Source organism: Diceros bicornis, chromosome 18, assembly GCF_020826845.1.
Source record: "Diceros bicornis minor isolate mBicDic1 chromosome 18, mDicBic1.mat.cur, whole genome shotgun sequence".
NCBI classification, from domain to species: Eukaryota; Metazoa; Chordata; class Mammalia; order Perissodactyla; family Rhinocerotidae; genus Diceros; species Diceros bicornis.
In genome coordinates this window covers 19220001-19241256 of record NC_080757.1, presented here as the reverse complement: position 1 = coordinate 19241256, position 21256 = coordinate 19220001, and the positions used below count along the sequence as shown (strand labels likewise).

General features: G+C 36.5%; 1 protein-coding gene across 2 annotated transcripts in view; it reads left to right on the top strand.

Moving 5' to 3' along the window:
* The window catches only part of NLK (nemo like kinase), a 167751-nt gene that overhangs the window by 89193 nt on the left and 57302 nt on the right, over window positions 1–21256 (top strand). For both annotated transcript variants that reach the window (XM_058560286.1, XM_058560285.1), the window contains exons 2-3: window positions 9889–10018; window positions 19243–19298. In XM_058560286.1, the coding sequence (XP_058416269.1) occupies window positions 9889–10018; window positions 19243–19298 (186 nt within the window). The remainder of the gene's footprint in view (window positions 1–9888; window positions 10019–19242; window positions 19299–21256) is intronic.

The following is a 21256-nucleotide window of genomic DNA, read 5'->3' as shown; positions in this document are numbered from 1 at the left end:
GATATGTGGAGAGCTTAGGCCATCTCTGATCAATTCTGAGCATACTTGCAGCCTCCAGTTAGCCAGGGATGTGGGGAGAGTTTACCTAGCCCGCTGTGGCTTTCATTTCCAGAATTTCCTTGTTAAATTTCTGGATTTCTGTTAGTGTACCCCTCTTCCCAGCTGGGACAGCAGCCTCATGCTAGCAGAGCTGTAGGCTTTCTCTGTTGAGTTTAATGCTTTTACTCTCAATGCCACTGGGTTGTGGGGTTTTTACCCTCCACTTCTAATTACATCGACAGACCTCTGGCAGTGAAGCTGCTGGTTTTCGTGGCCAGGCCTGCCCAGGTACAATGACTGCATGGGCTATGCTTGGGTGGGAGAAGGGAGGTAGGTAAGGAGCAGCCCCAAGCAATAATGCCACTGACTCCTGCTGTCCTTACCCAGAGTTCCACAATTTTTCAAAGATAAACACTTTTAAATTTGGCATTTGACTTTGGTTGTTTTCTGGAGCCCTGAAATGGTTGGTTTTGACAGTTTTATAGTTGTTTGAGGGGGAGAGGATTTGCTGACCTCTTCAGTTTGCCACAGCTGGAAGTCCTGCCTCCTGTCTTGTATTTGCAATATTTTGGGGTTTGGTTATTTTTAAAAGGCTAACTAATTAAAAACCTGAAGCACATCTATATATTTGTAGCTGCTTCAGCATTTTGCTTCACAATGGAAGAAGTTAGGATATAGTGATTAGATTAGGGATGGGGCGATAGTTCTGCTGTAATTCTGCTGACATCACTCTCCTGTGGAATGTTTCTTAATAGCATATTCTTGTGTACTGAAAATGTTTATTTTTTTAGGCAAGCAAATTCCTTTGGAATTCTACCAAAACATAAGAAAGGTATTATGTATACTCCTCCCTACAGAATGAACCAGTGGCACAAGGGAAAAATAGGACAAAATCCATTGGGCTGGTATAGATGTGTATCTGTATGAAAAATAATGGAAAGAATCATCCTCTTGAAAAATTTTTCATTATACAGATTTCAATCTAAACTGCATTCTTTTTTTTGGTAAGGAAGATTGGCCCTGAGCTAACAACTGTCGCCAATCTTCCCCTTTTTGCTTGAGGAAGAGTGGCTCTGAGCTAACATCTGTGCCAGTCTTCCTCTATTTTGTATGTGGGATGCTGCCACAGCATGGCTTGACAAGTGGTGTGTAGGTCCGCACCCAAGATCTGAACCCGCCAACCCCAGGCCACCGAAGCGGAGCGCGCGAACTTAACCACTGTGCTACTGAGCTGGCCCCCAAATTGCTTTTTTATGCTCAAAAATGTAACTGTGTAGTTTGTTTTTACCCTTTTAGTTATATAACACACATACAGAAATGTACACAAAATAAAATATACAGCTCAGTGATTTATCACAAAGTACACACTTCTATAGCCACCATCAATGTGAGAAATAAGACATTGTCAGCACCCAGAAGTCCCCTCTTGCCCCTCTATCATTATCTCCTCCCCACCCCCGAGATAATCACTGTGCTAACTTTTATGGTAACTACTTCCTTTCTTAATAGTTTCTGTCTCCTTCATATGCATCCCTAAACATTAGAGTTCAACTGTGCTTACATTTTTAATATTATAGAAATGAAATCTTACAGCATCTATTCATTTGTGACTGGTTTCTTTTGTTCATAATTATGTTTGTGAGAATTCATCTATGTTGCATGTTGCGGTAGTTCATTTTAATTGCTGTAGAGTATTCCACTATATGAATATACAACAATTTATCTATTCTGTTGTTCTTGGATATTTGAGTTGTTTCCAGTTTTAAGGGTATTACAAATAAATTGCTGCCATGAACACACTTGTATGTATTTCAGTGTATAGGTGTGCACATTTCTCTTGGGTATATGAGTCAAATTGCTGGGTCACAGTGTACATATCTTCATTTTAGTGTATAAAGCCAACCTATCTTCCAAAGTGATTGTACCAATTTACATCCCAGCAGCAGTACATAAGAATTGCTGTTGCATCACATCTTCACCAAACATTTGGTATTATCAGATTTTTAAATATTAGCCACTCTGGTGATTATATAGTACTTTCTCATTGTGGTTTTAATTTTCATTTCCCAAATGACTAATGAGGCTAAGCTCCTTTTCATGTGTTTATTGGCCTTTTGGATTAGCTTTTTTTGTAAAATTCCTATTCAAGCCCTTTTTAAAAATTGATTTGTAGGAGTTCTGTATGTATCTGGATAAGAGCCCTTTGTTCCTTATTTGTGTGTCGTAGTCATCTTCTACTGTGTGACTTGCTTTTTTACTCTTAACAATGTACAGATATGAAAAGAAGTTCTTGATTTTAAAGTAGTCAGATATATCAATTTTTTTCTGTTATGATTAGTGCTTTTTGTGTCCTGTTGAAGAATTCTTTCCCTGCCTCAATATCATGAAGATATTCTTCTACATGTTATCTTCTAAAAGCTGTATGATTTTGCTTTTTCACATTTATATCTACAGTCCACTTGGAATTTATTTTTGTTTATGGAGTAAGGTAGGGTTGAAGGTTCATTCTGTTTTTCCATATGGCTATTCAGCTGTTCCAGTACCATACATTGAAAAGAATGTTGTATCCATCAGGGTCCAATCAGGAGAAGGAAACTATACCAATTATTTAAAAAAAGTTTAGTATGGAAAAAAAGTGCTGATTGGCTGTAAAGTTGTTTGTGACTAAAGTTTAAAGTTGTAGGTAACTAAAAAGACAAGAAGAGAACACTAGGTATCATGGAAGTAGCAGCTACCACTGTACAACTGGAGGAATAAAGGGAAGAGGTTGGAATTATTAAGACTTAGAACCCCATGCTACAGAAATTCAGATGTCTAAGGAGAAGATACTAGCTCACTAGTGCTGCGTCTGGGGTGGAGGATGCAGTGAGGCTGGTTCTGTGAGTGTTGGGAAAACTATAAACTGGGTTCAGCTGCTGTTTTATGACGGCACTACCACTGCTTTGTCATAGGCTGACACAGAAATAAGAGACAGACAGAAAGCTCACAGGAAGGAGCAAGTCCCTTTTTCTTCCTCCATCCCTAAAGCTGGCTATTGGCAGAGCCTAACATGGAGCTAGTTGGCAAAACCAAAATATGGTTTGCAAAGTCTTAGCCCCAGTATTAAAGAGCACTGTTTAGGTGGGTGGGTTTGAAGCTGAGAAACAATAGCTTAAGGTACAATCTTTCCATCTGCAGAGCCACCTTTATGATAAGCCAAGTGTCTGTATAGGTGAAAGTCTATTTCTGGGTCATATTTCTATTTCATTGGTCTATTGCACCAAAATTATACTAAGTTACTGTAGCTTTATAATAAGTTTTCATATCTGGTAGAGCAATTTTTCCCACCTTATTCTTCTTCAAGAGTGTCTTAGCTGTCTTGGCATATTTACCTTTCCATAAATACTTTAGAACTAATTTGTCTAGTTCCACAAAAAGAAAACCTTTTGGGATTTTGATTGGAATTTCACTGAATCTATAAATCAGTTTGGGGAGAAGTGAAATTTTTACAATATTGAGTTTTCTAATCCTTGAGTATAGTATGTCTTCCATTTACTTATGTCTTTAATTTCTCTCAATAATATTTTTTAGTCTTTTGTGTAGAAGTCTTGCATAGCTTTTGTTAGCTTTAATCCCAGATATAGGATACTTTTTATATTATTATAAATAGTAGTTTTAAAATTTTTCATTTCGGGGGCCAGCCCCGTGGCTTAGCCGTTAAGTGCGCGTGCTCCGCTGCTGGCGGCCCGGGTTCGGATCCCGGGCGCACACCGACGCACTGCTTCTCCGGCCATGCTGAGGCTTCGTCCCACGTACAGCAACTAGAAGGATGTGCAGCTATGACATACAACTATCTACTGGGGCTTTGGGGGGAAAATAAAGAAATAATAAAATTACTAAAAAAAATTTTTTTCATTTCAATTTTTTTCTTTGAAAAATGTCAAACATACATTTTCTTTACTTTTGAATAGTTAGACCCCATTATACCCATCGCCCAGATTCAACAATTATCAAGATTTGCTTCATTTGTTTCAGCAATCCTTATTACTTAAGTATTTTAAAACAAATCTTAGATCTAATGTCATTTCACCTCTATATACTTAAGTTTACATCTCTAGAAAATATGGCCATTTAATTTATACTCATAATTCTAAGCCATATTCAAATCTCCCCTTTTATTTTATAAATGACTTTTTACTATTGGTATGTTCAGTTTGCTTTTAACTAATAGCATATTGGGACTTACATTTTATGTTAAGTAATTACTAAAATATTAGCTTAGCCACTAAAATATTAAATGATAAAGCATTCTCTCTGGCAATTAAAAACAATTTTTTTCTTATGATATGAACATCCTAAATTCATTACGATTTTTGACATTGGCAAAGCCATACTGTTGTAAACCTTCTGTGTGAATAAAACTGTCCTTTTCTTCCACTTAGTGGCTTCTATATTTATAAACCTAATGTGCAACAAAAATTCCCATTCTTTAATTTTTAAAAAAATCTTTATATTGCTCAGGGTTCCTATTACTGAACACATAGCTTCAGGGAGTCATCAGTGGGATTAAAAGCAAACACATTTTTGTGTGACATAGTTTTAGTCTTGGTTACCCTTTGTAACCTCTTCTTGTCCAAAGTTGTTTAAATGCAAGAAGGAGATGCAGTTGTGAATTATTTTCCTTTGTGGCTTTGTACAGAAACTTTTCCTTCATTGCAACTGGTTTTCCTACCTATACAATATTCATAGGTCTGTTTCTAAGGAGGGGACTGTGGCTAGTGAGCCATGAAAACTTCCTAGACTTAGCAGACTAGGCTGTGTCATGCTCACCATCTAACATGAGAAAATCCCCACTGAAAAGACAGCGTGGCAACTTTCCACAAGTCAGACTCCTCACAGAGATATTTGACAGTGACTGAGGAGGAAGAGTGTCTGATCTTCCCCATATCTGCATTAAGGATAGAACCAATTAATTATGGTCTAAAGAACAATAAAATATTCCTAAACAACAACAATTAGCATAAAATGATTTTTCACCTGTATTATACCTTAACCAATGATTACTGGTGGGGAGTTGAGGAGATCTTAAAAGTTAGATCTTATTCACTAGTAACAAGTCTTTGAAAATAAATATGACAGCTTGATATTGGATGGCTTGCCTCTTCCCTATTTCTCCTCCCTTATCAGAATGGCCCAGTGCTGTCTCTCATCTGCTGGGATCATGACTATTTATACTTATTTAAACGCAGAGTTAAAGGATGTTTAAATTCATATTTAACTCTTTCAGTTAAATGTAGATGTTTTGCTGCTTCTGATCAATAGTATTATGTTAGGATATGAGAAGAAGACTGAACTATTTCACTGCTTCGGTTTAGCTATCGTATAGGGCCTTTTTTCCTTATAATATCAGATTAACAAGTTTGGGGATCATATTAAAAGTATCTGAAAAAAACGAAAAAAATCTCTTTTTTATGTATAGAGCTAACTCAGCAAATACCAAATTTGGATAAACATAAACATCAGAAAACCCCAACTGAGAGAACAAATTTTCTAAATATGCAAGATGAGAACCCTTTTTTATGTGTTTTGGGGCGGGGGCAGGGAAGCCTATAAGGTTGGTTCTTCTAAATAGTGTGCAACTCTGTAAATTATGTCAGAGAGCACACAAACTATAGCCTGTTAAAATTCTGGTTTAAAGGCCAGAGAGACAAATATAAATTTCTTATTCCTTAACCTGTGATGTCCTTGAACATATAACAAGGACTAAGGTACAAATAAGATACATTTTCTAGACTTATTTGTTGTCAAAATTTTTGCCTCATACTTTGCTATTGTTTTCTCAGGCAGACTTAATCTAAATATAAGTAAAAATAACTTTTAAGGAAATGAATTTCAAAATGAATGTGAAAGCAATAATCTAAATATTTAGAGTCTAGTTAGCAGGTTCTGTTACTGAGATGCCTACAGTATTGGTACAGTTGATGTAGTAATTGTAGTATATATAGCAAAAAATAGAGGATCACTGATTACAAGTTTATGTAAATAGAAGAACTTGATTTTCTTAATCCAAGTTGAAGCATTCACATTATAAATTATTTATTTGCTTGGAATAGTTAAAAACCTGTATCAGAAACATGAGTTTTAGAACTGCTAAAACATGTAGGGGAAAGATTCTTGACATAAAATGAATGAGGAGCATATAATTTCTTGGAGATTCTTGTTGACTGGTTATACTAATTTAAAGATGTTGTAATGTAACATTCTAGTGCCTGGGAAAGTATTCCCAATAGTAAGTTTCACTTGTGTTTCATTCCAACCCTTCTCTTGTCAGTAATTTAAGCAGATTTAGGGCAAATGGTCACAGTTTCCTGGGATTAAGAAAATACAACAAAACGACCACACCAGATCTAAAAAGCTTCCTGTTTTGGTATTGTACTCTTTTGACTGACTCTATATCTCCCTGAAGAATGGCTTGTGGATTCTTCTGGCTGATTAAAAAACAGTTCAGCTTGTATTCTGACTGCAGAGAAAAATTGATGCACTCTAGGCAGATGTAAGAAAGGATTCTTTCTCACAACCCTTAAAACTTTTTTTTGATATAGTGTTTGTAGAATTAGAAATTAATTTAAAACTTTGGAAGTAAATACCTGATAGTTTAACTTGAATGCTTATGAAGGTAATCAGATGAAATGACAGATGCACTGTTTTATTTAGGGCATCCAGTATTTAGTAGAGAAAGAAACTGACCAGTAAGTCGAAGGATGGCTCCTTTTTTCTAAAATGAGGGAAGTTGCCCTAAATGTTGTTCATTTATCTCCTCAGCTGGAGCTTCATTAACAAGTGCAGTTGGAATAACCAGGGTATTGCAGCAGCAAAGAAACTAAGCACAGCAAGCCTTTCAGTAACAAAGAAAATAAAAGAATTCCTGTGTAACAGGCTTCCACACTTATCTGTGTTCTGTGGTACTGTTTGTGCTGAACTAAAGCATCTGCTACCTCAAGTTAAGAGAGAACAAATTCAACATGGCGTGAAATTACTGCACTGCCATTCACATTCATTAGAGTTATATTGTTATCAGGCACAGGCATGACTGGCTTTTGCATGAATAATAAAATAAAATGCGGCTTTGTGGATTTTACTGTAAAACATTACAAGGCGCAGTACTAACCTTGAGCCTGGAGTGGGTTTATCTTAGAGCAGCTTTCCTCACCACAGTAGGGTCAAGACTGGCAAGAAGTCAGAAGTTGGGAAGAAGTATTGCTGTATGAGGCCTTTGGAAGGGGCATTGTGTTAAATCAATTTAGTCATTTTTTAAAACTAATATTTATTGTGCAGGCTAGCTATTAGAAATATTAAAATTATTAAAGTACCATTTGGCAACCATCGTAGTAATAATTGATTCAGGTAAAAATCATCAATGGATGCTAAAGTTAGTGGGTCAAAGTTTAATAAGGAATAGAATATTTACACAGTTACAAAGGGGAAAAAATAGTAACTTTGCAGTGGAGAAACCTGACAAACACCTTATCCAAGTGATCAAAGGTATCAACAGGTAATGGGAAAAATTTGACATTGTGTGCCTCCTAATGTGATGCACTGAGAAGACATCAGTTCTATGTTATTCCTGTTAAAAACGCATAACCTGAATCTAATCATGAGAAAACACCAGACAAACTCAAATTGTGGAAGAGTCTATAAGGTAACTGACCTACACTCTTCCAAAATGACAGTGTCATGAAAGACAAATTCTAAGTAACTGTTTTAGATTAAAGAAGACTCAAGAGACATTGACAACGAAATGCAATATGTGATCCACAATTTTCCATCTTTGCTATTTCATTGACATTTTTCTTTTCTAGTATCTAGCTACAGAGGTGGTGTATTTAGGCAGAAAAAATATATTTTTAATAGTCTGAATATAATATTATATTTGGTTTCCTTCATAGTTTACTTTCCTAGTTTATGTGGATTTTAAGCAGTGTTGTGGATTTTGGTTGGTATTTTTTAAGCAACAGTCAAGAGTGTTGGGTCTCTTGGCCTGGTTGAATTACATTTCAAGCTATTGAAGACTTAAAAATGATAATACTTAATTGTTTTACCAAATTTTCAATCAGTGGAGGAAAGTAGAGTCCTCATGCTGTTTAAAAATACTAGAATGCACCATTTAAGAGTTTCACAAGCACTTAGGAGAGGAAGTAGTTAGTGATCACGAAGATGAGTTTATAAAGAAGTCATGGAATTCATAGAGAAGTTTGGTATAGTTTTCAGACAAATAGGTAGATAACAAGAATGCTTTATTTTCAGGAACGCAATTTGACGAGAGTGTGATTTCTTTGTGGACAGATGAAGAAATGAGCTGAGTGATTGTGGTTAATTAAATAAGTAATTAATTGAATAACCATACCCACAATTAAAGATTGGATGCCAGTCTCATAGATGGTTTCTAGTGTTGTATCTGTTGCAGAGATCCATTCTCAATCCTGTTCTAAACTTTAATTAATAACTTGGATAAAGGCATTGATGACATATAGATCAGATTTTAAAATGACACCAATCTGGGAGGGATAGCCAAAGCATTGGATGACTGAAACAGGAACTGAAAGATAATGGTAGCTGGGAATGTTAGGCAGGAATCTAGCAAAATAAATCTGACAGGAATAAATTCTACAAGGACAACTGATTGTGGATGATGAGTAGAAGGAAAAAAAACTTTAGGTTAATTCATGGCAAACCAATTTGCCAAATGGCCAATTGGTCATATTTTTCCAAATTTATTGATTTGTTTGTTTTAACTATTTGATTTAATATGTATCAATTGGGTCCAGTCAAAAAAATGGAAACCACTCTAGTATTTCAAACATAGGGAAATGTAATGCAGGGAATTGGTTATATAGGTGTTAGAAAGCTAAAAGAGAAGAAAAGGGGATGTTGAGCTGTTAAAGAGATAGTAACTGTTGGAGGCAGCTACCATACCAAGAGCTGAGAAACAAAAGGAAAAGGTTATCATAACCTAGAAGCTACAGCCCTAAGCTGGCACTTAGACTTCTGAGGAGGGGATACTGTTCAGTTACTAGTGGTACTGAAATCTTTATTACTAAAAGATGTTCATTTATATAAGAAACCAAAATATTTATTTATTTTTTTTGTGTGAGGAAGATCAGCCCTGAGCTAACAACCATGCCAATCCTCCTCTTTTTGCTGAGGAAGACTGGCCCTGGGCTAACATCTGTGCCTATCTTCCTCCACTTAATATGGGACGCCGCCACAGCATGGCCTGACAAGCGGTGCGTTGGTGCGCGCCTGGGATCCGAACCCGGGCCGCCAGCAGCAGAGCACGCTGCACTTAACCACTATGCCACGGGGCTGGCCCGAAACCAAAATATTTAAACTGTGTTCTCTATATTGAGCTAACTGTGATAAAATCTGAATGAACATCTCTTCCATCTTGAATTTGGTTCTGAAAGTAAAGCATAAAACTAATTTGCCCTCAGTTGTGTTAATGTTCTACTATATACTTCTTTCCCCATTTTTGAAATGGCTTTACCACTAATAGCCCTCCTACCTCCGATGTATTGGTAAGTGACCTCTCAGAAAGAGTAAATGTTTAGAGAAATTTAGACAAGGATTTAAAAAAAAAGAAGAAGAAGAAAAGGATGGCAAATGAGTTGGGTGGGCTAAACATTCTCTTTGATTTATAGGTGTGCACTTTTTTTTTTATCTTCTTTCTCACTGACACCTTAGGCATTATTAAGTGGATTTAATATTGAGTGTTTTAAAATAAAGATATTTGTCATGCTCTGAAACATTGAAGAACAAGGTTTTGAATTGATTTCTCTTTTTTTCCTCTCCTCCCAAATATTGCTTCTTTAGGTCAGTAACAGATCCAAGAGATGGAAAGAGAGTAGCACTCAAAAAGATGCCCAACGTCTTCCAGAATCTGGTCTCTTGCAAAAGGGTCTTCCGGGAATTGAAGATGTTGTGTTTTTTTAAACATGATAATGTAAGTGAAATTGGTGTTTGGGATAAACTGTTGCCTTAGCATGCTTAATTGTATTAGTAAAGAGCAAAAGAGAGTTAAAAGGGGAACATGTAAGTTATTAAGGGGTTTGGAAACCTGAGGCAAATTAGACTCTTTTTATGAACAATGAGCAAATTTAAGTGAGTTCTAAGATTTATTGATTGACAGATAAATATTAATTGATGTAAAGCAAATGTTAATATTTGTCTGAGGAACAACACTAATATTCAACATAAAAATAGAGTGTAATATGTAGTCTGAGTGATTTAAGTGGAAATAATTGGCCCCTGATTTTAAATGCTTTATTTTTATCCTTTAATATTTTTAATCAGAGATTAAGTTAAAGATGTGGGAAAAGTTTCTCCTTTTAAAAAACAGTATAGTTCCTAAAGTAACATAGGTTATTTATGGCTGTGTTTAGAGATGGCAAGACTCATGGGCGAATAGAATTATTATGGTTTGAGAGACAGCTTTTCCTCAACTAATCCTGAATTAAAGGTTTGATATATTTAAAATTTACCTGGGGGATGTTAGCATTGGACACTTAGTTTTCAACTTCATGTGAAAAGAAAAGCTGCCTCACATTCTGCATTTGGTACTCAACCTATGCTGTTTTAATTGCTGAAATAAAAACTTAATCAGAAAAATAATAATTTCTTGTGAGTCTGACTGCTTTTTTGCACAGGAACCTTTAAAACTTTGGCCAAAGTGTGGGTCTCACTTTAAGAGAGAAATTTGTAAAAGTTTGAAGTATTTGGTAAAACTAGAAATATCAAACTTATATTTACTTGAAGCTCCTTGGTTTGACATATTTCATCTTATTGATTGAAATCTGTTTTCCTTAAACTTTTTAGAGAAGTTATTACTGTCTTTCAGTCAGTTGGGACTGCTTCGCAATGTCTTTGTTTCAATCACTTTCAAAATTTTCACTTGAGTTGCTATTTTATGACTCATTCCTCAGATTTTGGAAGTGATTTAGAATGATGTCTAGTGTTTGCTTAGTTATTTATTTCTCGAATTTGCCAGAGTACCACCCCAACATCAAAGAGTGCAAACCATATGTACATTGTCAGAGACTCAAGTAAAGATATCCATGGTGAAGAAAATTTTGAAGGTGGCATCAGAAAGTCACTTACTAAGGGTTTCAATGGTTTGTTATATTCAGACCTATTTTGGCTTCCTTTATAAAGGAGGAGTGGTGTAACAGGCTGCTATCTATATATATTGGTATCTTTGCTCATGACTCATGCCTATAGAGTAACTAATTAAGTTACAAAGATAGTTTCAGAGTGAGTAGTGTAAGAAACAAACTGAATTCTTGGAAAATCATGCCTGTTAAAACACAGCAACTACTGTTTAGAGCTCCTGAGCGCTATCATAAGAGAGTTCTTGTGGTTTCTGTGGGGATGTTCAAAAGTGAAGCAGAGAGTTGGAGATGAAGATGACATGGCACCACTATTTTATACATGATGAATTTATGCTGTGCTCTGAGATCTATCTCTAAAAGCATCTTAAGGCCAGCATACCTGGTATGCGTGGAATGCCAGTCTAAGAGGCAACTGGTATTTGATGTAGTTAAGGCAACAAATGTTTATTAATTGTGTGCTGTGTACAGAGTACAGTGCTAGGTCATGTCAGGATACAAAAACAGTTTATAATTTTATTTATTTATTTATTTTTCCCCCAAAGCCCCAGTAGATAGTTGTATGTCACAGTTGCACATCCTTCTAGTTGCTGTATGTGGGACGCGGCCTCAGCATGGCCAGAGAATCAGTGCGTTGGTGCGCGCCCGGGATCCGAACCCGGGCCGCCAGCAGCGGAGCGCGCGCACTTAACCGCTAAGCCACGGGGCCGGCCCACAAAAACAGTTTAAAACATGGTTCCTTTTTGAAGAGGGTGGACCAGATGTTTAACACTTGTTACTATGTATCAGAAAGTATGCTAGATGCTTTACATACATTAATTCAGTTAATCCTTAAACATCTTGTCAAATAGGGCTTGTTATCTCTACAGAGGAGAAAACCAAAGCTTAGAGTTAAGTAACTTGCGCAAGGTCAAGGTGGCACAAGATTGGAGTCTCTGTGTTTTTTCAGAGCCCATATTCATTAATTCGGTAAACATTTATTCTGCACATCCTATATCCCTAAACTACATTAGCTTCAAGGAGTTTCTACCCTCAGGGAGTTTAGTAGTGTGATAAATACTGTGATAACGGGGCTTTGGGAAGACTGCCTGCATGGTTAAACAGTAGTACAGGACAGTCTGTGTTCTGTGCCTAGGAAAAAGCTGGGCAACCAAACCTAGAAGTATGTTAGAATCACCAGGTGAGCCTTAAAAGTGCAGGCAGGGGCCAGCCCTGTGGCGTAGTTGTTAAGTTTACGCGCTCTGCTTCGACGGCCTGGGTTTGTGGGTTTGAATCCTGGGTGCAGACCTATACACCACTCATCAAGCCATACTGTAGCAGCATCCCACATACAAAATAGAGGAAGACTGGCACAGGTGTTAGCTCAGGGACAATCTTCCTCACCAAAAAAAAAAAAAAAAAGCGCAGATTCATGAGTTTCATCCCAGACCTACTAAAGTGGAATGTCTGGGGTTGAGGCCCAGGTATCTGTTTTGTTTTTTTTGTTTTTTTTTTTGTGAGGAAGATCAGCCCTGAGCTAACATCTGCCAATCCTCCTCTTATTTTGCTGAGGAAGACTGGCCCTGGGCTAACATCCACGCCCATCTTCCTCCACTTTATATGGGACGCCGCCACAGCATGGCTTGCCAAGCGGTGCGTCGATGCGCGCCCGGGATCCGAACCGGCGAACCCTGGGCCGCCGCAGCGGAGCACGCGCACCTAGCCGCTGCGCCACCGGGCCAGCGCCCAGGTATCTGTTTTTTTAAAGCTTCTCTGGTGAATGCTGGCAGACAAGTACCATAATATTAAGGAAAAGAGAGAAATTGTTGTGGACTTAGAAGCTCAATGATGTTTTAAACACGGAGAAGGCAAACCTTAAGATGAGCCTTTTGAGATTAAGATTTGATTGAATAGAAAGAGAAGAAAGGAATGTCATGATGAAAATGGCATTTAGGAAGATTAACCTGGCTGTTGTAGGAAGGTTGGATTTTAATTTTGGTTGGCTTTTTATGTGTCAGAGAATAGCTACAAAGCCCTGGGAGGCTTTGGATTTTCTTTTGAACAGAACCTTCAAAGTCGCTGTATCAAATTCATTGACTTCAAGTGATCTGACTGATTGAGATAGACACACACATATACATATACACACATACATATTTATACATTTTTTTCCTTACAGGACAGGTTGTTCGTTATCTTAAAGGACAGGTCACCTTGATGTAGTAACTTAGGGAAAATAGAAATGGGTTTAACTTTCTCAAGATTGATGTTGTTTAGCTTATCTCTAGTGTCTAGTCAGAATCTGAGCTATTATAAAATCTGGCAAAATATTTTCTACTTCGCTCACCTATGCACTTGTGACCCTTCTCTTAATGCAGACATGCTGTGTAGCTGCAGATAGTATTAATGCTAATAGTTCTACTGCTAAAGAGTATGAAACGGCTAAGGATGCTGTGAAGTAGATTACTTTTCAGTGGATTTGGTTTTGTTTGCTCTGTGCCTAAAATTTGTGGTACGGGGCGGATTCTTGAGGCATTTAAAATAATACAGTCTCTCATGTTCATGGACTAGAAAACTCAATGTGGTTAACATGTTCTCTTCAAGTTGAGCTATATATTCAATGTATTCCCAATCAAAATCCCAGAAGGGTTTTGTATGTGTCTGTAGAAATTGACAAATATTCTAAAGTTTATGGAAATAGAAAAGTTTAGATCTAAAATACTCAAGAGAATCTTGAAGAAGGCAAACAAAGTTGGAGATTCGCACTTCCAGGTATTGAGACATATGAAGCTACAGTAATCGAGGCAGCACAAGGATAGACAGATTAATGGAACAGAATAGGAAGTCTGTAAACTGATATACACATATATGTTCACCTGATTTACAAGAGAGGCACCACTGCAATCCAGTGGGGAATGGATGGCCATTTCAGTAAACAGGAATCAGTTAGGTATTCATATGAAAAAACCGTACTTCACAACATGTACATAAATTAATTCAAAATGGATCATAGACTTAAAGGTGAAAGGTAAAATAATAAAGCTTCTAGAATAAAACATAGGAAAATATCTTCATGACTTTGAGATAAGCAAAGATTTTTTTAACTGGACAAGTAAAGCATTGGCCATTAAAAAAAAATTGTTAAACTGGATACCATTAACAGTAAGAATTAATGCTCATCAAAAGAGAATGAAAAGACAGACCTCAGACATATATCCAACAAAAAACTTGCTTCCAGGGGCTGGCCTGGTGGGTACAGCGGTTAAGTGCTCACACTCCGCTGTGGCGGCCCAGGGTTCGAAGGTTTGGATCCAGGGCACGCACTAATGCACCGCTTGTCACGCCATGCCGTGGCGGCGTCACATATAAAAAGTAGGGGAAGATGAGCACAGATGTTAGCCCAGGGCCAATCTTCTTCAAGAAAAAAGGGGAGGATTGGCATCAGATGTTAGCTCAGGGCTAGTCTTCCTCACAAAAAAAAAAAAAGAGAGAATAAAAAAAAAAAAACTTGCTTCCAGAATATATTATGTGATAGCACAGTTTTTTAAATAAATATTTAGCATTTGAGGAAGACCATTAAAAATTATTATTATTTTTTTTTTAGCTGAGGAAGATTCACCCTGACTTAACATCCATCACCAGTCTCCCTCTTTTTGCTTGAGGAAGATTTACCCTGAGCTAACATCTGTTGCAAATCTTCCTCTATTTTGTTTGTGGGCCACCACCACAGCATGGCCACTGACCAGCGGAGTAGGTCTGCGCCTGGGAACCAAACCCCAGCTGCTGAAGCAGAGCACACCGAACTTAATCACTAGGCCACTGAGGCTGGCCCTAGAAATAAATATTTTACTTGACATTTTTGAGACTGTAAATTCTGTATCTAAACATCATATATCTTATGAAGAGCTTCTACAAATCAAGAACTTTTGCCCATCAAGGGGCCAGCCTGGTGGTGCAGCGGTTAAGTTCGCGCACTCTGCTTCGGCAGTGGGCCGGGGTTCACTGGTTCGGATCCTGGGTGCAGACCTACTCACTGCTCATCAAGCCATGCTGAGGTGGCGCCCCATATAGAAGAGCTACAGCTCTACAACTGTGATACACAACTATGTACTGGGGCTTTGGGGAGGAAAAAAAGGAGGAAAAAAAAAAAGGAAAATTGATAACAGATGTTAGCGCAGGGCCAGTCTTCCTCAAAAAAAAAAAAAAAGTTTTTTTGTCCATCAGTAAAAGACTTATTCAAGAAATTCACAAAAGAGGATAACCAAATGGCTAATAAGCATATAACAAAGTGCTTCAAATTGTTAGTCATCAGAGAAATGTAAATTAAAACTGCAATGAGATACTACTGTATACCCACCAGAATGGCTGAAATCAGAAAGACTGACAAAACTACTCAGTTTGGGCAAGAATGTGAATCCACTGAAATTCTTACCATTGCTAATCAGAGTGTCAATTTGTAAAACCACTTAAGAAAACTGGCAGTTTCTACTAAAGCTAAATATATACCTACCCAATGACCCAGCAGTTCTACTCCTTGGTATACTCAAGACAAATGACTCTATATATCCACCAAAAGACATGTACAAGAATGTTCGTAGCAGCTTTATTCCTAATACCTAGAAATTTTGGAAACAACCCAAATGTCTGCCAACAGTACTCTGTTTAAGTAAATTATGTTATATTCCATTCATATAATGGTATACTACACATCAATAAAAAGGATGAACCACAGATCCATCAACATGGATGAATCTCACAGGCATAACAGTAAATGAAAGAAGCCGTACACAAAAGACTTCACTCTTTATGATTTAATTTGTATAAAGTTCAAGGACAGGCGAAATGAATCTATGGTGATGGAAATGAGGACAGTGGTGACCTCTGAGCAGGGATGGGTTTTAACTGGAAAGGCGTAAGGAGGCCTTCTGGGATGTTGAAATGCTTAATTTTTTTAATTTAGATTTTAGCCATGGAGTCAAAATTCATCATATTATGCACTTCGTGTAAAAATTAATCAAATTATACACTTAGGATTTGTGTACTTTACTATATATTACAACTCTATAAAAAACAATAGTAATAACATAGTGTCTACCTTAAAGAACTTATAATCTATTGGAGGGTGAGAGAATGGGAGAGGGTAGCTCCTTTGCTAAACATGGGATTTAACTGGATTCTGTGAACAGTTAAATTTCTAGTCTTTGTATTTAGGATTGATATTATTCATGGCAAATTCTTTTATTGATAAAAGGCTGACTAAAGAAACTAAGCCATTTAATCATCAGGTAACCAATTTATAGGGGTTTTCTAACATCGCAGAGGTTAAAATTCTAAAAAGCAGCTACTATAATGAGCTTTTGTCCAATTCTTAAAAGATATGAGAAATGCGCTGAACAGTGTTTGTCAATGACCATTATTTAAGGATGTAGCTTTAGTTCATTTTTTAATTAGACAAGTCTGCTTACTTTTTTTGTATTTGAGATCCTTTGAAGAGTTGGTGGTATTTTGGGATACTTTGACTCTTTACAAGTCAGAGTCTTTACAAGCGTCCTCCTATTTACATCATAAGGTTAATCTCACACACTTTTATTCCCACAAATAATAGTGGGGTTATAGGGGGACTCTCGGGCTATTTAAATAGGGAGTCAGGCATGAAGTCTAGGGTTTGAAACTGCTACTATTCCTTCTCACTTACTCATTTACATCACTTCTAAGATTCCTGAATCATTTTTACCGGTCTAAGCACTGTTTTTGCCACCTAGAAACACTGTGGAATGCCATCTTCTGATAAACATCTTGAAGTAGAAAGAACAGGAGTATAAAACAACAGGGGTTTAAAAAATTCCAGGCAGAGTTTAAAATATTGTACCTTGGAAGCTAAGAATCACAGCTAAATGCTTTGGTGCAAATGTCTAAGCCTGTTTCATATGGCTTTTCTACGAAAAGCCTCATCAAATTTGGAGTAAGAAAGCCTCATTCTTCTCTATCAAGGTTTAAAATGTGTGGTTGTCACTTGCCTCTAGATAACCTCTAATTATAGCAGATAGATTTGAAGTGTAAAATAGCTTTGTCTAATGGACGCTGTCATTCATTGCATTCTGTTTTCCTCCAAGACAGGATGTATGTTGTTCAGATACAGAGTTTAGAGTCCGAAAGATGTCAAGTAAAACACTAATTTCTAACTGCCTTCCTCAAGCATCAAATATTCATGTTAAAAATTGTTCTGTCACATAATGAGAAATGAATTTATGTGAATTTGTGGCACTAGCTAATTACAGGTTTTTAAAAATATACAAATGAAATAACTTATCTTTCATATGATAAAAATTACTCTTTGAGGAAACTGGAAAATCTCTTATTTTCCATTTATGCCAAGATTCTAAGTATAAGCTTTTTAATTCAGGAAGGAAAGATAGATATTCTTTATAAAACATCTAAACTATTTTAAAACCTTTGTGTTTAACTGGTTTTAATGTGAGTAAAGGCTTTCTCATTACAAGAGGTTTTAGTTTAATTTAAAATTTTAAGGTGACAAATGCTTGGCTGAAAAAACCTTTAAAATGAACAAGGTTTCTTCCACATGTAAATTGCAAGGGGAAAAGAAAAAGAGATGGAGGAGAAATCTATAGGTTAAAACTTAAAAGACATAAATCAACCATAATATTTAGACTAACAAACTTTTTTTTTAAAAATTAGAAATTTGAGCACTGGATATTTGATGGTATTAAAAAACGTTAAAGTTTTATATCTAATAACTATTTTTTAAAAGTTTTTATCTTTTAGAGATATTTACTGATGTATGGCTGAAATAAGTCTGGTATTTGCTTCAAAATTATATAGGGAGAGTGGAGGGTATAGATGAAACAGGAATGTATAGATAACTACTAAGGCCAGGTATGGATTACATGAGTATTCTTTATTCTTTATACTGTTCTGCCCACTTTTATATGTTTGAAGTTCTCCATAATAAAAGTTTTTTCTTAAAAATTCTAAGCTAAAGATCAGAAAATTTGAACTTGTACCACACAGTTTATTTCCTGTTAAACAACTTTTTCCATATCCTTTGAGCCTGGTATTTCTCATTAGCAAGATAGGTTCAAATTCTTGGGTGTGACAGCATGGATGGGACTTACCAGTAGCTTAGACGGCTGGTAGGGGAAGTAGGCCTGTTTGTTATGTTTCGATGGTAGAAGTTACATTAGTAGTATGCTCCTTTTATAAAGGACTTGAATTCCAGATGCCTTAAAGTCTTTTTTCCCACCCTAGTGACTTCTTTTTTTTACGTAGAATAGAATCCAAAATGCTTAACATAATTTAAAGAGATTTTGTGCAATATATTCCCTGTCTTCCTCTTCTATTTTATCCCACTCTATTTTCTTCCCACCCACTATGTTCCATAAGCACTGGCATTTCTGTTTCTAGAATCTGCCTGGTTCTTTCTTGCCTCGGTTCCTTTACATTGCCTACTCATTGTCTGACCAACTCCTATTCAGCCTTCAACTCTTAGAGTAGTGTTACTTCAGGGAAGATTTTTCTTCCCACTCCTCTTTACTTTTCCCTTCGTAATAATCAATGTCATAATTATATATTTGTGTAATTGCTTATTTGTTTAATGCCTTCCTTTCCCCTAGTCATGAAAGCAAGGGTGATATCAGTTTTGTATATCAGTATAACCCAAGAGCCTGCCAGGGAGAACATACTTCATAAACATTTTTTGAACAGAGAGATAAAGGAATGAATGGTACGTCTGGCTCCTCGTGCTCTTAGAGCAACACTGATTGCTAAAAATGGAGCATTTCTTTCCAATACTCTCTCCTGTGCAGGGGTTCTGGTAGCATGTAGTATAACCCAGTTGCCGCTCTCATTTTGGTTTAGGTAGAACTGTCTTTTAAATAGTAAGTTTACAAACCCATCTTAGTGTTTAGGACTATATTTATTGACTTATAAATTTAGTTGATCTCAGTGGACAATTGTAACTAAGCCTTAAATCATTTAAAAGTTAATAGTATTTACTTGCATTTATGTCATATTTTGCTTCCTTTTTGTTCTCTAAATTTGACTTTTTTTTCCTTCCTTTTCTCAGGTACTCTCTGCCCTCGACATACTCCAACCACCACACATTGACTATTTTGAAGAAATGTATCCTAACCAGGGAATGTGAAAGAAGGAGACAATTTTGTATTAATTTGTTCTAGCACCTTTTGGGGTTCATGCCTTGAAGTATGTTAAATCTCATCCTTGCAGAAATGATTGAGTACCTGGAACCAGGTAATTTTGAAATCCCAAGTATCTGACAGAGTGCAATATTATCAATATATCCTGAGTGGTTATAACCACAAAACGGGACTTCTGAACAGATATTTTACTTAAATCCCACATAGCCTTATGAGATAGGTGATTGCCATCCCCATTTTGCAGATGAAATCAGTGAGGGAGCTGTGTTGTAGTGGAACTCAATAAAGTGCTCTTGTCACTATACAACTGCCTGTCAGTCAAGAGGATAATACGCCCCGTATTTCTACTACTTTGGGTAAGGTGAAAATTGAAGAGATAATTCAAGTTAAATGTCCTGAGTTCCTTGGAATAATGGTGGTGTTGATGGTAATAGCCATTACTTACGTAAGTTTTTTATCAGATGCCAGGCACAATTCTAAGTTCTTTACACATATGAGTTTATTTAATCCCCATAACACTCATCTGGGGAAGGTATTCTGATTATTCTTATTTTACAGAAGAGAAAATTGAAGCACAAAAGATAAAAAACTTGACCAAGATCGCAGAGCTAGTAAGTGTTGGGATTGAGGTTCAATTTCAGGCAGTATACTGACTCTCTAATCTTGACTTCAACACTACCTATATGATTCTCTTAGGATAGAGGCTTTAACATTCTGTTATTACTATTGTTAATGTGTAAAAATAGTATGTTAGGTATCATGGATAATAATAAACTGTAAAATAATGCCTGGTAATAGCTCCTGGGATTGTGCATGAAAAAAAATTAGGACATAGGTTAGTCCGTCTGACATTTCTAGGCAAAGTGTCACCATTTACCATTCTGCATTTAACTTGGAAAAGCTTTAAGTGAAAGACAGAGAATCCTAAATCATTGAATTTGGTGAGCTCACAATAGTGCAGTTTATTCACTCCAGGCTTTTTATTAACACTAGGCCTTGTGACTCAGAATGGAAACCAATATAATAGCAAGATACTTTCTCTGATTCAGCAGTGAAATAAACTAAAATTTCATTCTTACACAGGTGGTAGGTAATTGCATATTAGACAATTATCTTTGAATTATCAAAGATAATTAATAACTAAATAATTATTAAATTATTAAATTAATAACTAAATTCTTTAGTAACTGGGAGCAATTAAGAGCTCCCCAAAGGGAAAGAGAAAGGCTAAGCTGACTAGGGAATTGGGACACCTTATAAGGTGATAGAATTGTCACTGATCAATACTGCTAGGAGGTTTGATCTGACAAACCAAGAGCTCTTGAATGCTGTAATCCTTGGTGATAATTTAACCCATGAATGCTTTATGGAATTAATTCCTTTGTGCAGTAAGGGTTAACTTAATGGACTTGGGTTCTCCAACCCTGTACATTCCAAAGAAAGGACTGGCCCTTGACCAGCCCCTGGCTAATAAGAGTCTCTTTGTATACCAGAGTTCTTGGGCCAGGCCAGATGGTTCTGATACATCCTTTTTTAAAAAGTACAAAATTAAGCTAAGGATAGAAGAATTGAGAAAGTTCTTTTCACCTCAACTATAGGTCAGTAGTAGCAACTGAGGAGAAAGCATTAATGATTCCATTTCATAGATTTTCTGAAGATTACCTGGGTCCTCATTGAAGAAAAAGAGGGAGCTGGTAGGAGTGGGGCAGTACTTGTTTCATTCAGCAGAAGTAACTTCCTATACCTGTCCAGGAGCCACCTTCTTTATCCTTTTAATTGGTGGGAAGGGAATCCATGTACTGGAAGGTATTCCTATGAGTGTGTAATACTATTTCTGCCTCAGTGGAAATGAAGTTGCTGACTAACCTTGAAATTAGAAGAAATCCTCTTTATTAAATAAGAACTTTACTGAATTATAGGCTG